Source organism: Scyliorhinus canicula, chromosome 20, assembly GCF_902713615.1.
Source record: "Scyliorhinus canicula chromosome 20, sScyCan1.1, whole genome shotgun sequence".
Taxonomy (NCBI): domain Eukaryota; kingdom Metazoa; phylum Chordata; class Chondrichthyes; order Carcharhiniformes; family Scyliorhinidae; genus Scyliorhinus; species Scyliorhinus canicula.
In genome coordinates, this window is record NC_052165.1 from 39,500,658 (window position 1) to 39,518,590 (window position 17,933).

Consider the following 17,933-nt stretch of genomic DNA (forward strand, 5'->3'; position numbering starts at 1 on the left):
TGTAAAGGTCTTCATCCTTTGAGCCTGACTTGTTTAAGCACTGAAGTAGTCTTTCTGACTGCTCTGCCTGACAGCTCTGAGCACACCAGTTCAAGTCAGGAAGAACACTTACCCTTTCCTCACATCTGCCCTGTCGACCCTATGCTTTTGAAACTATGTTTATTTTTGATGTGTCAGGGCCTTCCTAGAAAGCCCACAACACTTGAAAAGGCTTGAAATGCCCTGAGATCTTTCCACAGTGCAGTATCTTTAACTTGCCTTTGATTGACAGCTTGAAGGTTTAACACAGCGCCAGAAGGTTTGTTTATTTATCTTTCCCTTCAGCCTTGCATACATCTGAAGTACCCCCCCCCCCATTGATCCTAACCACAATGTTTATAAACATTCTTGTTATGATTGACAGATGCTGACCACTTCAAAGCAGTTAGGAGGTTTCACTTCCTCTTTTATAACTTCAGAAAGCACTTAGCTGCTTTGAAGTAGTCAGCAGCTGTCAAACATAACTTGGGACGTGGGCGTCCCTGACAAGGCCAGCATTTGTTGCCAATCCCTAGTTGCCCTTGAATGGAGTGAATTGCTCGGCCATTTCAGAGGGCAGTTAAGGTCATCCACATTGCTGTGGATCTGGCGTTGCAGTAGGCCAATCGGGTAAGGACGGCAGATTTCCTTCCCAAGGCGTTAGTGAACCAGATGAGATTTTATAATAATTGACATGGTTTGGTGGTCACTATTACTGAGACTAGCCATTGATTCCAGATTTTTTTAAATGATTAATTCAACTACAATCCCACTGTTACCATGACATTAGCCTGGCTCTGTGCTTACTGCTGCAGTGACATTACAACTGTGCCACCATCTTCTCCCATATTATTATATGACATTTTCAATCAATTATTAATAGAGACATAGATTACAAAAGCAAGGAAGTGAAGCTAAACTTTCTAGTTAGCCCACAGCTGGAGTAAAGGGTAGAAATGTCCACCCCTCCAATTGTGGTGGTGGAGGCGGCCCACCATTGACCAACAGTGGGATCTTCCAGTCCCTCCACTGTAAACGGGGTTTCCCCATGTTCGCACTCACCATAGCCGGGGAATATGGGGGAAAAAAGCCGGCACGCACGGCTGGAAAATCTGGCCTATTAAAGCGTTCAATTCTGGGAACCATAGCCGAGGAAGGATGTCATGGCCTTGGAAAGAAGGCAGATTTACTGGAATGGCAACAGGACTTCAGTTACATTGGAGGCACCAGGGAAGCTGGGACGGTTCTCCTTTGAGCAGGAAGACTAAGGGGTTGTTTCATAGAGGTACTCAAAATCGTTGAGAAGTTTGAAGAGGGAGAAACTGCTTTCAGTGGTTGAGGGATCCATAATTCAGATTTTAGTTGATTGTCAAAGGAACGAGAATCATGATGAGACAACGTTTCCTTTACTCAGTGTGCGTTGTCTGAAAGGACGGCGGCAACAGATTCAGTGAAAAAAGTGAATTGGAAAAATACCCAAAAGGGAAGACATTACAGAGCCATGGGAATGCGCTATGGGTGGGACTATTTGATAGCTTTCCCAAATAGCTAGCACAGGCAGAGTGGGCTGAATGTTTTCCTCCTGTTCTGTATTCCAAGTGTGGTCAATAGAAAACATTGTGCTGAAGACCTTTATGCATTTTTCATTTTTTGCTTGTGTGCAGCTAAGTGAAGAATTAAAGCAGAACCTGAACAAAACCATGATGGAGAATTACGCAGACCCTGGGGAGGAGAGAATCACCTATTCCATCGATCAACTCCAGCAAGATGTAGGAATTAACCTGCGGGGAATTTTCTTTTGGGAGGTGTTCATATATCGCTCATTGACTCATAACTGATTGCTGTTCCAATTATTGGTTGATGACAGGGGAGTTATCCCTGTTGGCCTGGCCAATATTAATCTCTCAATTAATTGAACAAAAATACAAATTGTCTGGTCATTATCACATTGCTGTTTGTGGGATTGTGCTGTGCTCACTGATTGCCGTGTTTCCTACATTACAACAGTAACTGCACTTCAAAAGTATTTCACTGGCTGTAAAGCACTCTGAGGCATTCAGTGGCCATGACAAGGTGCTAATCAAATGCAAGAATGGTGGCCACTGCCGGAACAACACTCAGACCGATCTTGAGAATCACCAGCGGCTTATAGAGTGGCTTGGAGGGTGGGGGGGTCGTCTCAGGGAGGGGGTCACCAGTGAGGTGGGATGGGAGGGGGTCAGGAGTCAGGTGCATTTCAGTGGACACAACTTCATTCCCGATACTGGGTCCCTCGATTGGGCACAGAATGCCTGTGAACAAGGGACCCTCCCCAACCCTCCCTCACTAGGCTGTTGGGAAAGCCAACAGGGCACGTCCCCTGTCTGTGGGTGGAATAGCAGGAATGATGGGATCTAAGGGCCTTCATTGACCTCCCCGGTGAGGAGGCTGCCCTTCACCCTCTCTGCACTGAACTGAACATTCCCGTACCCTCCTGCCCAATCACTCCCCATCTCCAAACTCACCTCTGGGGGGTTTTGTGGGGGTGGGGGGAGCAGGTTTTTTTAAATGCGCTTGAAAATACCAAAGGTGAGAACAAGAACTGACACTTTGGATGGCATGGGTTGGTTTAGAATCAAGCAGCACATTTGGTCCATCATGCCTGTACTGGCTTGTTGACAGAGTTCTCCAAGTGGTCCCACTTTCCCTGCTCTTTCCCTGTAGTCCTGCAATGTTTTCCTTTTCAAGTGTTTGTCCATTCCCTTTTGAAAGCTGTAATTGAATCTGCTTCCACTGCCTTTCAGGCAGAGCATTTCCAAACCACAATAACTTCCAAATAGAAATGTTTCTCCTCCTCTTTCACTGACTTTTGCGAATTATCTCAAATGAGCCTCTTGGTTGACGACCTTCCCGTCACTAGAAACAGCTTTTTCTTATCCACCCTATAAGAACCCCTAATAATTGTGAATAGCGCAGAGGGAATGATGATCCACTACCCTTTCTATCCCAGTGCCCGTAAAATGTTTTTCTCTAAGAAACATAGAAAAAAGGAGCAGGAGGAGGCCATTGGCCTTTCAAGCCTGTTCTGCAATTCATTATGATCATGGCTGATCATCCAACTCAATAGCCTAATCCTGCTTTCCCCATAGCCTTTGATCCTCTTTGCCCTAAGTGCTATATCTAACTGCTACTTGAAAACATATGTTTTGGCCTCAACTACTTCCTGTGGTAACAAATTCCACAGGTTCACCACTTTCTGGGTGAAGAAATTCCTCCTCATCTCTGTCCTAAATGGTCTACACCGTATCTTCAGACTGTGACCACTGGTTCTAGCCACCCCCACCGTTGGGAACATCCTTCTTGAATCTACTCTGGAGCCTCCCTCATTCTTGTGAACTCCAGCAAATACAATCTGAACCAACTCACACCAACTCAATCTCTCCTCATACTTCAGTCCTGCCATCCCAGGAATCAATCTGGAAAACCTCCGCTACACTCCCTCTATAGCAACAACATTCTTCCTCAGATAAGGAGACCAAAACTGCACACCATATTCCAGGTGTGGCCTCACCAAGTCCCATATAATTGCAGCAAAAAATCCCTGCTCCTGTAATTGAATCCTCTCACAACGAAGGCCTGCATACCGTTTGCCTTCGTTACCTCCTATATGCTTACCTTCAGTGCATTCCTCTCTTCTAATTTATGGCCATTCAGGTAATAGTTTGCCTTCTTGTGTTTGCTACCAAAGTGGTTAACCTCATATTTATCCAAATTGTATGCACCTGTCATTCATTTGCCCACTCACGTCAATTTGTCCAAATCACACAAGGATCTCTGCATTCTCCTCACACTCGCCCTCTAGCTTGATTTGGAAAATTAAATAAATTTAATAAATTTGGATGAGAAATGTGTAGCCATCTGATAGCATGTCTAATAATCATGAGGATGAGGGTCCTAGGCTATGCAAAAGGTGCTTTCCTCTCTCCATCTAGGAAAGGGTGAGGAGGTTGTAGTTTACTAAAAACTGAAAACGTGTTCACTTGAAGCTACCATGCACACTTGTACCAGCAGAGGGAGTCTGTGACAAGAAAACTAAAGGGAAACCACTGTTGGCTGGCCCAGATTTAAATTCTGGGTGGCTTTGCCTGTTTCTGTCCTGGGAACATCACATGGGTTGGTTATGGAAGGAAAGATTTAGAAAATGCAAAGATAAATAAAAGAGCACGTATATATTTTCTGTCCCATCACTCGCCTGTACTATAGTGTCTGTTGAGTGTAAACCTGTCCTTTGAAAACATTGTTATCAAATGTATTTGTACATTTGCAAATTTGACTCGGGGATTTGGTTTAAGCAGAGTGATTTTCCACTGCTATGGGATTTGGTGCATTAGTAACATAATGGCCTCTGAAGTAGCATGTATGCAGCTTTCTTTCTCTCTATGCCCAAAGAGGGTATTGGAGGCACATTCCACGTATTGGTCCATGGTTATACTTTGCATGGTACCACAGTGGTTTGACATTGCCTTCTGCGGGGTCTGGCCGACCTGCAGAATCTCCTGTTCCTAGCACCTGTCATCTGGCGTATTGGAAGGGTTTACAGATTGACATTCGACCTGCTTGGCCACATTATGAACACACCTTCCTTGGCCATCAAGCCCTGGGGTGGGACTCGAACCCGGAGCTCCTTGCTCAGAGGCCGGGACCTTACCACTGCGCAGCTCTCCATTGTTCCAAAACCCTAAAACCTGTTTGGGGCAACATTGAGGGAGGATCAAATCAGAAAAGCTTCATGTCTCTTCCTCCAATATGATTGGTAGGCAATATTCACATTTGTTCACCTCATTTTGTCAGAAGGCATTGCTTACTGCTCTGTTGTTCTTTTGCAGTTCAAGTGTTGTGGCAGCAACAATTCGGCTGATTGGCAATACAGTGCTTACATCCACTCGCCGGCATCAGGTAACAGATTAGTGCCTGACAGCTGCTGTAAGACAGTAACTGTGGCCTGTGGCCAGAGGGACCATCCGTCAAATATCTACAAGGTAGAGGTAAGTAAAGTATTGCAGTCTGCAACTTTTACGTTTCGAAATGAAATCGCAGCAATGATGATCTAATGGAGGTGATAGTTGTAACTGTGTTTTTCAAGTGTTACTTGTTTCTACTTGACCCCTTAACCTCTCCTCACCAGGTGTCATCCATACTGTGGAGCAGGTTCCAAGGCCCCATACAATGGTTCAGTACCGTGTTATTCACTGTGACACTTCAACATTGCATCCCCCCCCCACCCCCACCGGCCACAAACCTCTCCACCCTCTCTACCTTATTTACCACATTTAAGGCACCCCTTTAAACCTACTTACCTCCTTGACTAAGCTTTTGGTCAGTTAACCTAATATCTATTTATGTAACTTGGGTGTCATACTTTGTTACATAATACTCCTGTGATGCACGTTGAGATACTTCATTACGCTAAATCTAAGTTGTTGGGCAGGAGGCTTATCACAGTTGGATCTGATCCTGCCTGACCCGCTAGACATACTTACATTTTACATCTAAGAGTAACTTCTGTTGTGGATTTATTGGTTTTGGTCGCTCCCAGATGCTTTGTGCCTGGAGATTTATTGAGTTGCCACGATGACGCTGCAGCTTTGATGATATTCCTGTGGCCTATCAGGGACACTCTAAATCAATACACCTTGAGGTTACTGAGAGGTTAATTGCTATTACAAAACCTTTCATAAGGCTAGTAACGAGCCTGATTGCCTGCCCAACTCAAGGCCCAATGGCAAAAATGGCTGACATCAGGGACAGGCCCAGGAAACCATCATGTTGGCCGGCCTCTTAATTTTGAAGCGCCATTCGCCCCTGACATGGGCAGGGCCCAAACATTACGCCCACAGTATCGTGGAGTCATAATGGCATCGGAGGCAACCATTTGGTACACTGAAGGAATTTTGCCAATATGTTGGCAGCCGCTTGTAAATCCTGCTTTCTTTCCTTTAGGAAGAGGGCATGGTATGAAGCAATGAGTGATCATTTCCTCTCTCTCGAGTTGTGATTTGCTATATTTACGAATGACACATAAATAAATATTTTATATATTTTGCATGTATAATGTTTGGAGGTGTAATGGATGTATTAGAGGCAGGATTTGATTCTTACAGAAATAACTTCTCAAATGTTCATATCGATCTAAACTACCTGCTCAACTGCCTGGAGGTGGGGGCCAGGGGGCAGGTTGGGGTGCCATTGCTCCCGACTGACCCACAGGCCTCCCTGACTGCCTAGGCAGGGGTACAGCCAAATGCTGCTGTGTAAAAGGTGGTACCTGTATTCCCCACACCCCCACCTCACCAAAAGTGGTGGTCAGGTTGCTTTATGTATTTTTAAATTTAAGCTTTTAAGTTTTCAGAAAATAATTTCTGTTGAAGCTTCCTTCAGCAAATTACCTTTAGCAGCAGCAGGGTGCTTCTCTGAAGCTGGGAGGCCTCTGGTTAGTCCTCCAGCTATGAGAGCATGCCCACCATGTCAGTTTTTCCACATAAATTAAGGATCGTCCACATGAAAATCTTGACTGTAGTTAGGTTTCCATTGGAGGTGGATTCAGCACCTGGACACGATACCAACTCCTGTGTCTCACTCCCTTGGGGAACATTCTAATCTATGACTCTTAAGGCACCAATTAGATCGCAGTGTAGCTCAGGATTTGGGGATGTGGAATATAAAAAGACGGGAAGGATCTAAGTGACGCCAGGAGCTGGCCATTCCTGCAATTAGACTCGACAAGTTCCAATCTGTCAGTATGTAGAAACCCTGAGAAATAAGCTGAAAAGACAGGAACATTAAGGATAAAACCTCTTCATGGCCTTAATCTCAAAGGAATGTAGGAATGTGTAAAAGTGGAAATGATTTACTAATCTTGAAAATAGAATTTCCTGAGTGTAATGCCCCGGGCAATAGTCATCACCTGAAAAGTTTTTAAACTGTATTTAGCGTTTTAGCGATATACCCGGTACTTTTTTTCTCATCATGGCAGTTTCTGTTCTTTTGGCAGATTTCACATTTGTTACTTGCTGTTTCTATTCTTGGGTAACTCCCATTTTGTTTTGTCTTGTGCATTTTTCAGTTCTATTTCAAAGGCCTTTGCCAACAAATGCTGGCAAAATCCAAAGCTAAGATATCAGCACATAGCAACACCTCACCTGCCGTTCTTAACTGTGCCCGCAGTCAGTTCAAATTGTAGGTGTTGCCATCGAGCAAACAATAACCATCCAGATTATGTTCTCTCACAGTGACCAAATCTCACTTTCTCTGCACAGGTTGCAGAGGAAAGTTAGAACCACAGAAAGGTTATGGTGCAGAAAGAGGCCATAACCTCTTTTCAGCCAATTGTGTCTGCACCGGCCAAGAAAAAGAAATTAGCCGCTCATTTTCCAGCATCCACTCCGTTGCCTTACTGGTTACAGCTCTTCAGATACAGATCCCAGTACCTTTTAATTGAGTTGAGTGTTTCAGCCTCAACTACCAACTTATGCAGTAAATCCCAGACGCCCACCGCCCTCTGGGTGAAAAGGTTTCCCCTCATGTTCCCTCTAATCCTTCTACCGATCACCTTAAATTTGTGCCCCTTGGTAATTTACCCCAACTCAGGGAAGTAAGCTTTCCTGTCTACTCTGTTGTCAATTTTCTATGATTCTAAGCTGTTGGCAGGTTCTCCAGTAATGCCTCTGCCTGGAACCTGGGCTAGGAGACAATGTAAAGAGGGAAGGTACTTGGGAAGGTTCACTTTTTCTTTTATTCGTTTATGGGATGTGGATTTCCCTGGCATTTATTGCTGTGGGTCTGGAGTCACATGTAGGCCACACCAGACGAGGATGACAGACTTCCTTCCCTAAAGGACATTAGTGAACCAGGTAGGTTTTAACAACAATTGTCAATGGTTTCATGGTCATCATTAGGATTTCAATTCCAGATTTTTATTGAATTTCACCAACTGCCCTGGTGAGATTCGATGCCAGAACCCCAGACCATTACCCTGGGTATCTGGATTTTATGTCCAGTAACAATACCACTGCCTCCCCATTGCTCCTTGATAAAGTCCTAGAGAATTCTCACTCCTCCCTGAGGAAAGTGAGTGAAAGTAACGATAAACAAGGATGAATGTTGAGAGCACCATTACCACACGGACTACAATGTTTCAGGAAGAAGGCCTATCAACACCTTTTGGGGGGCATCTAGAGATGGAGAATGAATACCAACAGCCTCATTAGTGAAGTCTACATCCCAAGGATTATTATTTAAATGGTAAGAAATTGCAGAAAGCTGGAACACAAAAGGACCTGGGGGACCTTGTTCATGAAACCCAGAAAGCGAGCTTATAGGCAGAAAGTAATAGGGAAGGTGTTACAAACCCAGTTGATGTTATAACTGAAAGGGAAGATCCCATAATAGAATCCTGGCTCAAAAGACCGTGGGCTGGATTCTTCGCCCCGCCACACCACTTTTCAGTCTCGACCCGCCGGCCGAGACTGTGGTTTCCCATTGTGGGGCAGCCCCACGCAGTCAGGAAATCCCCGGGCGCCAGGGAAACGGAGAAACCCGCCGGTAGAGAATCCCATCCCATAACTTTTACTTATTATATAAAACATGGAGGAACACAGTCACAGGACCGCTAATTATTTTTAACAAGAAAAAACATTTATTAAAATGCAAAATTGGATTATGATACAATACTCCTTTAATCCCTCGTTGCTTAACAAAGACACACAGGGTTAAAGATTAAAATGGATTACAAAGTATATCTCAAACTGGTCTTAAAATGGTCTCATTAACACAAAGTCCCTGTTAAGCACACAGGGTGACTGTGGTTAAATACACTCTCCACTCTGAATCCAAGTTAGTATCTGTGGTTTTCTACTCAGAATCCCCCCCTCCCCCAGATGATTGTCACATGAGAGTTTCCAAACTCCACTCTCAAAAACGCGGTTTAAATTCTTCTTTCATAATAATGCTTTCCCTTGGTGGTTTGTATGCTATCACTATGGGGCAGGCGAGGAGGGTAAGCTCCAAGACCTAACCCAGCCAGTATGGGATTGAACTAGCATTGTTACCATTACTCTACACCACACTTCAAACCAACTGAGTAAATCAAACAAAACCCCTATCACATCTGTTTAATTGTTTTGAGATGGACATGATTGCTGAGTGCACAAGGCTCTCTGTGAAACTGCAGCTGCACTGTGCAAAATGCACATATTTGTTTTTCCTTTCAAATAAATTTGTTGAGATGAGAACACATTTGTGATCTTTAATGAATTTTCAAATGTTTATCAGGGACAAGAGAATTTACTGAACTGATTTTCGAGGGAGTGCTTTAATCCGCCTGTCCAGATTTAACGTAACTGTTATTTCTCCGAAGGGCTGGGGAACAGTTTGAAGAAAAATAAACACAGCAGGTGGGGTCCCGGAGATTGGAGCGCTTTCTCTGCTGTTGTGATGCAGGCAATTAAATCAATCAAGAAGTTGATGAGAAAACTAGAGAAACTCGTAAACCACAAATTGCATTATGATTACAAATACTTGAATTTAACAGGCAGGGATGGGGTCAAGGGTTACAGTGGTTATGTCCACTGGACTAATAACCCAGAGGCTGGACTAACCCAGAGTTATGGATTTTTCTAGCCCATTGGAGACAGCCTCGGAGGCAGGGGGACGAGAAGGTACCAGCAAAATATGTCAAGAGGGAAGCCCAATATGTTTATGCCATCCAAGGATTTTTTTTGTTCATTCATGGGATTTAGACATCACTGGCTGGGCCAACATTTATTACCCATCTCTAATTATCCTTGAGGAGGTGGTTGGTGGTGAGTTGCCTTTTTGAACCGTTGCAGTCCACATGGTGTAGGTGCGCCCACCGTGCTGTTAGCGAGGGAGTTCCAGGATGTTGCCCCAGCGACAATGAAGGAACAGCGATATCCAAGTCAGGGTGGTGAGTGACTTGGAGGAGTACCTCCAGGTGGTGGGGCCTACAGGTCTGATAGCCTGTACTCAGTTTTTCGGCCAAAGTACGGCGATCTTGCTGCACTTGTGCAGGGCATGGGTGAGAGTACAGCTGGGGTTCTCTGTATGGCCCCTGTGTCTAAGGAAAAATAAGCTTACCTTAGAGGGGTTCATTAGGTTATTTCTAGCATGAGAGGGTTGGCCAGAGAGGAACAGGTGCTTGGAATCAGCCCTTACTAGAGTTTATACAAATGAGAGGTCATCTCACTGAAATATTTTGGGCGCGATTCTCCCAAAACGGGAGAAATCGTAAGGCTGGCGTCAAACCCGGGCGGGTTTGACACCAGCCCCCCCCTTCCCGACCGGGAACCGATTCTGGTCCCCGGTCGGGGCTCGCAGCCCGACGCCTTAAGCTCCGGCATCACGGGCTTAACGAATTTCGTTAAGCCCGCTTGCCGGAGTTAGCACCGGCTGACGCGTCATATGACGTCAGCCGCGCATGCGCGGATTGGAAGACTCCAACCCGCGCATGCGCGGATGACGTCATCGCGTATTTGCGCGAAACCTGCGCATGCGCGGGCCGGGATGCCCCTCAGCCGCCCCGCGAATGGATACTGCGGGGCGGCGGAAGGAGAAATAGTGCGCGGGCATCGGGCCCGCTGCCCGCGATCGGTGCCCACCGATCGCGGGCCCATGGCACCCTTGGCACGGCAGTGGTACTGCCGTGCCAATCGGTGCCATGGTTATAAAAAGCGAGTTGTTCCCGTCGTTTTTACGAACGGCCAGACCAGGTCTGTTTGCCGTTCGTAAAAACAGCGTAAAGGGCTGGGACTTCGGCCCATCTATCAGCTGTGAATCGCTGCCGGCTGTAAAAAAACGGCGGCAGCGATTCGTGTCGGGAGTTGGGCGGGGGGGGGGGGGAGAATAGCGGGAGGGCGGGAAAAATGTCGGGAAGGCCCTCCCGCTATTCTCTGACCCGTCGTGGGGGGCGGAGAATCGCGCCCATAACATTCGGAGTGGGCGTGACAGGGTTGATGCCGAGAGGCTATTTTCCCTGGCTGGAAAGTTTAGAATGAGGAGATACAGGGCGGGATTTTCCGGCTCTTCCTGCCAGTGCGATCTGAAGGCGACCACGGCCGTTTCCCCGGCAACGGGACAGGCGAGACATGTAAACCCCTGCAGACATCGGAGGGACCGAAAGACCCCGACGGCAGCCAGTGGCGAGCCACGTTCATGTCCGGAATACTCTGCCGCGTGGCAGGGAGGAGGAGAGGAGGGGAGAGGAGAGGAGGGGAGGGGAGGGGGACGCCAGGCGCCATAGTCACGGGTTAACGAATTGGCCAGTTAGGACTGAGTTGGAGAAATTCCATCACTCAGAGTGTTGTGAATCTTTGGAATTTTCTACCACAAAGGGCCGAGGTGCCCAGTCATGGAGTATTTTCAAGACTGGGATTATTAGATTTTTGGATACTAAGTGAATCAAAGGATATGGGAGTGAGGAAATGGAATTGTGGAGGAGGGCCAGCTATGCTCTTATTAAATTGCTCAAGGACAAGCTTGCCTATTCCTCTTGTTTCTTAGGCTCTAAAATCTGTTCTAAAGGTTGTGAAAGTTATGGGAGAGACGGTTAAATCCCATATCCCTTCAGTTCACAATAGTTGGCCTGGAAATTCTTTGACACCCTATTTGAACAAACATCGCCCTGGAATTTTAGCGGAAATAAATCTTCTCCCTCCGATCTCTGCAGCTGAAATATTTTCCTTGGTCGCCGGGCTAAACGGATTTATGTGGAGATCAAAGCAAAGTACTGTAGATTGTTGGGATGTTTTGTGTGCAGGAAGGAATGTGGAGATTGCAGCAGTCAGATTGTCAGTTTGATGTCGATGGGCCATGCCTCGGAATCTCTCGATAATTCTGTTAAATCCACCCGACTCGACTCACAGTCCACAGGGACCACAAGCTGGCCTCAGCTGTCAGATGTTATTACTACTTTTGAAACGAGGCCTTTGTTGACCATCAAGCCGGTTTTCCTCTCTCTCCCTCTCTCTCTTTCTTGCTCTTGCTCCCAAACTGCCAACAGCTGAGTATGCGTTGAGACGTTGCGAGGTCTGACAGCCTCTAACAGCCCAGCCACCACTCACATTATTCACCAACACCTCTTCTTATCCAGAGTTAATCAGCAACTGAATCTCTCAACTCAGTGGCTAAGTTTTACCTTTTAGTAACAATATAAACTCTGGCATGTTTGGCATTTCCATTACGCACACTGTTATCTCCTCAAAGAATTTGGTTAACTTTGTCAGACACAATTTGGTCTTTACCAATCCCAGCTGGCTGTCCTCAAGAAACCTGTGTCTTTTTAGGGCAGAATTAATTTGATAACCTTCAGAAGCTGTCCTGCTGCTGATGCTGAATTGACTTGCATCTCGTGTTATTTGCTTTATTCTTTATTTCTCCCGTTTTTTTTTTGCAGTGGAGCTACATTGACAACCCTCCAGTCCTCTGGCACGAATTATCTGCCCCAGGATTGTGGTCAGAGGACCTCCTGTCTCATGCAATTGCAGAAGATGTGACACCTGCCCCTTTACCTCCTCCCTGCACACCATGCCAGGGCCTAAACACTCTTTTCAAGTGAGGCAGCCCTTCACATGTACCTCAGAATCACACAGAATCACAGAATAATATAGCGCAGAAGAGGCCCTTCGGTCCATCGAGTCTGCACCATGCGTGAAAAACACCTGACCTACCTACCATTTGCCAGCACTTGGCCCATGAATTTAATGGCGTGCCAAGTGCTCATTCAAGTACTTTTTAAAGGATGTGAGGCAATCTGCCTCTGCCACCCTCCCAGGCTGTGCATTCCAGACCGTCACCACCCTAGAACATAGAACACACAGTGCAGAAAGAGGCTATTTGGCCCATTGAGTCTGGACTGACCCACTTAAGCCATCACTTCCACCCTATCCCCATAACTCAATAACCCCTCCTAATCTTGTTTTGGTCACTAAGGGCAATTTATCATAGCCAATCCACCTAATCTGCACGCCTTTGGACTGTGGGAGGAAACCGGGGCATTGGGAGGAAACCCACGCAGACACGGGGAGAATGTGCAGACTCCACACAGACAGTGACCCAGCGGGGAATCGAACCTGGGACCCTGGCACTATGAAGCCACAGTGCTATCCACTTGTGCTACCGTGCTGCCTCTGAGTAAAAAGTTTTTCTTCTCAAATTCCCCCCTAAACCTCCTGCCCTGACCTTGGACTTGTGTCCCCTCGTAACTGACCCTTCAACTAAGGGGACAAACTGTTCCCTATCCACCCCGTCCATGCCCCTCATAATCTTGTGCACCTTGATCAGGTCACCCCTCAGTCTTCTGGGCTTCAACAAAAACAATCTAAGCCTATCCAACCTCTCCTGAAAACTGAATTGTTCCATCCCAGGCAACATCCTGGTGAATCGCTTCTGCATCCCCTCCAGTGCAATCACATCCTTCTTATATTGTAGCGACCAGAATTGCACAGAGTACTCCAGCTGTGGCCTCACCAAAGTTCTGTACAAGTCCGACCTCCCTGTTTTTGTAATCTATGCCTTCATTGATAAAGGCAAATGTCCCATATGCCTTGACCATTTTATTAACCTGCCCTCCTGCCTTCAGAGATCTATGGACAAACACACCAAGGTCCTTTTGTTCCTTGGAACTTCCCAGTGTCAGGTCATTCATTGAATACTTTCTTGTCACATTAATCCTTCCGAAGTGTATCACCTCACACTTTTCAGGGCTAAATTCCATCTGCCATATTTTTGTCCATTTAACCATCCCGTCTACATCTTCCTGTAACTCAAGACACTCAACACCTCCTTCAACCTGACCTATTGCATTTGCTGCTCCCAGTGTGGCCTACTCCACAGTGGATAGACTAAACACAGACTGGGTGACTGCTTTGTAGAACACTGCCAGTCCATCTGCAAGCAGGACCCAGACCTTCCTGTTGCTTGCCATTTTAACTCACTGTCCTGCTCTCACGTCCACATGTCCGTCCTTGACCTGCTGCATTGTGAAGCCCAACGCAAACTGGAGGAACAGCACCACCTCCTCTGATTAGGCACGTTACAGCCTTCCAGACTTATCATTGAGTTCAACAACTTCAGACTGCGAACTCTCTCCTCCACCTTCATCCCATTTTTATTTTTATCAATTTATTTTAGTTTCTTCCATTGATCTGGTTTTCCCTCATTGACCCCCCACCCCCCTTGGGCCATCTGTTTCCTGGTCCTACTTTCCCTTTGACACACTGCTCACCTTTGTTCTGCCATTTACACATTCTAATCTCTTTATTGGCCACTATCAGCTCCCTTCTCAACCTTAATCACGCCCCATTTACAATCCTTTTGTATTTCTGTCCCTGACATCTTTCTGCAACTCCACCTATCGCTGGCCCCAGCTTTGTCAAAGAGTCATCCAGACTCAGAACGTTAGCCCCCTTCTCTCTCCACAGATGCTGTCAGACCAGCTGCATTTCTCCAGTATTTTGTGTTTTTATTTCAGATTCCAGCACCCGCAGTAATTTGCTCTTATCTCCTGTCCCTCCCTGATATCCTTTAACATTCTAGGACACAGCATGGGCCTTTTCCATTTTCAGTTCCACCTCTTAGTTGTTCATTCATTGTCTTTAACTCTTTGCAGATAGGGGGTCATTCATCGCCATTTTACTTGAGCATGTGCAAAGCGACACTTACTGAAACTGTGGGCAGGGTATTGTCGCATTGCGACGGGGGTCTCACTCACTGGTCAGAGAACCAACAGGGAACCCTTGTCAATTCCGTGGGGACGGCCTGACAGACTCAAGTACCCTTCAGCCACTTGCCGCCCTCGGGCCTCCCCTGCAATTGAGGCCCCGCCCATCGAGAGTTGACTGCCAGGAATGCTGCCAACGGGAGTGGTGACTGCTGGCGGCACTGCATCCACCCAAAGTTCAAGATCACAGAGAGACCCCAGCCCACACGTGAGTGAAGGCGGGCTGGGGTTCGGGGGGTTTGGTGGGGTGCGGTGCGGGTGGGGGGTCACAGGGGAGTTGGCGACAGGGGAATAGCTTTCAACGGTCACCCCTCTGCCCGGCGCCAGGGACCTTGATTGAGCACTGAGTGCCCAGAGTACTTGAGAGAGAGGGATACCCCACCTCCATTCCCACCCTCGGGAGTAGGGTTGCCTTAAACACCACCTGGACAGCAAAAAGACTCATTACCTAATTGGCAGAGTTTACCTGTCAGCCAAACAGCCCACAAGCGGCAGGTGGCAGATCCCATAACATTATGGACTGGCTAGCTCCTGTGTCCCTTAAAATATTAAAATCTTTTTTTTATTAATTTACGGGATGTGGGCATCGCTGGTTAGGCCAGCATTATTGCCCATCCCTAGTTGCCCTTTGGAAGATGGTGGTGAGTTGCCTTCTTGAACCGCTGACGTCCTTGAGGTGTAGGTACACCCACTGTGCTGTTAGGGAGGGTGTTCCAGGATTTTGCCCCAGTGACTGTGAAGGAACGGGGATATATTTCCAAGTCAGAGTTGTGAGTGACTTGGAGGGGAATCTCCAGTTGGTGGGGTTTCCAGGTATCTGCTGCCCTTGTTCTTCCAGACAATCGTGGCCATTGGTTTGGAAGGTGCTGTCTAAGGAACCTTAGTGAGTTACTGCAGTGCATCTTGTAGATGGTACACATGGCTGCCACTGCTTGTCGATGGTGAAGGGTTTGATTGTTTGTGGAAGGAGGAGCAATCAAGCCGGCTGCTTTGTACTGGACGGTGGTTGAGCTTCTTGGGTGTTGTCGGAGCTGCATTCATCCAGGCAAGTGGATAGTATTCCTGACTTGTGCCTTGGACAGGCTTTGGTGGGTCAGGAGGTGAGATAATCACTGTAGGATTCCGAGCCTTTGACCTGCCCTGGTAGCCACAGTATTTATATGGATAGTCCAGTTCAGTTTCTGATCAGTGGTAACCCCCGGTATGTTGATTGTGGGGGTTCAGCGTCAAGGGGCGATGGTTAGATCCTCTTTTGTAGGCGATGGTCATCGCCTGCCACATGTGTGGCGCGAATATAACTTGCCAATATTCAGCCCAAGCCTGGATATTGTCCAGGTCTTGCTGCATTTCGACATGGACTGCTTCATTATCTGAGGAGTCGCGAATGGTGCTGAACATTGTGCAGCCATCTGCAATCATCCCCACTTCTGACTTTGTGATGGAAGGAAGATCATTGATGAAGCAGCTGAAGATGGTTTGGCATAGGACAAATGATTGCTGGTTTAGCTCACTCGGCTAAATCGCTGGCTTTTACAGCAGACCAAGCAGGCCAGCAGCACGGTTCGATTCCCGCACCAGCCTCCCCGGACAGGCGCCAGAATGTGGCGACTAGGGGCTTTTCACAGTAACTTCATTGAAGCCTACTCGTGACAATAAGCGATTTTCATTTTGGGGCTGTTTAGCACACTGGGCTAAATCGCTGGCTTTGAAAGCAGACCAAGCAGGCCAGCAGCACGGTTCGATTCGCGTAACAGCCTCCCCGAACAGGTGCCGGAATGTGGCGACTAGGGACTTTTCACAGTAACTTCATTGAAGTCTACTCGTGACAATAAGCGATTTTCATTTTCATTTCATTTTCACTGCCCTGAGGAACTCCTGCAGTGATATCCTGGAGCTGAAATCTTGACATCCACCAACCACAACCATCTTCTTCATGCCAGGTATGACTCCAACCAGCGGAGAGTATTCCCCCTGATTCCCACTGACTCCAGATTAGCTAGGGCTCCTTGATGCCATACTCGGTCAATGCTGCCTTGATGTCAAGAGCAGTCACTCTCACTTCACCGCTGGCATTCAGCTCTTTTGTCCATGTATGAATTGAGGCTTCAGTGAGGTCAAGAGCTGAGTGACCCTGGTAGAATCCAAACTGAGCGACAGTGAGCAGGCTATTGCTGAGTAAATGCCATTATGATTCCTTCCATCACTTTGCTGATGATGTAGAGTAGTCTGATAGGGCGCTAATTCGCTGTAAACATGGATATATATTCCACCTGTACAAATGCTACTGTTCTTTTTTTTTAAATGTTTTTATTAAAGCTTTGTCAAACAGAATTTTTGCATAACCAATAACAGAAAAATAAACGTAAAAATATTTAACAAAGCTAGGTGGCTGTTGTCATTATACAAAAATAAAATATACATTAAATAGACAGTCCCCCCACCTGAACACCCCCCCCCCCCCCCCCCCCCAGCCCCCCACTTGCTGCTGCTGCTGAAATTTTGCCGCTCCCCCAGAAAGTCAGGGAAAGGTTGCCACCGCCTGAAGAACCCCAGCAAGGACCCTCTCAAGGCAAACTTTATTCGCTCCATGCTGAGGAACCCAGCCATATCACTAATCCAGGTCTCCACACTCGGCAATTTCATGTCTCTCCACATTAGCTAGATCCGTCTCCAGGCTACCTGGGAGGCAAAGGCCAACACCTCGGCCTCTTTCACTTCCTCCACTCCCGGATCTTCTGACACCCCAAAGGTCGCTATTGTTGGACTCGGCTTCACCCGCGTGGCCAAGATCTTGGACATAGCCTTCGCAAAGCCAGAATTCTTTAAGCGCCGGGCATGCCCAGAACATATGGACATGGTTTGTCGGACTCCCTGAACACCTTGCACTCCAGTCCTCCACCCCAAAGAACTTGCTTATTCTTGCCGTTGTCATGTGAGCCCGGTGTACCACCTTAAACTGAATTAAGCTGAGCTTGGCACAGGATGAGGAAGAATTCACCCTGCCCAGGGCATCAGCCCACAGGCCCTCATCCAGCTCCTCACCCAGCTCCTCCTCCTACTTGCCCTTCAACTCCTCCACTGAGGCTTCCTCCGCCTCCTGCAGTTCTTGGTAGATGTCGGACACCTTCCCCTCCCCTACCCA

At 47.1% G+C, this 17,933-nt stretch overlaps 1 protein-coding gene across 1 annotated transcript in view; it reads left to right on the forward strand.

Moving 5' to 3' along the window:
* Positions 1 to 17,933, forward strand: part of LOC119954748 (tetraspanin-11-like) — a 60,570-nt gene that overhangs the window by 10,163 nt on the left and 32,474 nt on the right. The window contains exons 3-4 of the mRNA XM_038780289.1: positions 1,683 to 1,787; positions 4,884 to 5,042. Of these exons, the coding sequence (XP_038636217.1) occupies positions 1,683 to 1,787; positions 4,884 to 5,042 (264 nt within the window). The remainder of the gene's footprint in view (positions 1 to 1,682; positions 1,788 to 4,883; positions 5,043 to 17,933) is intronic.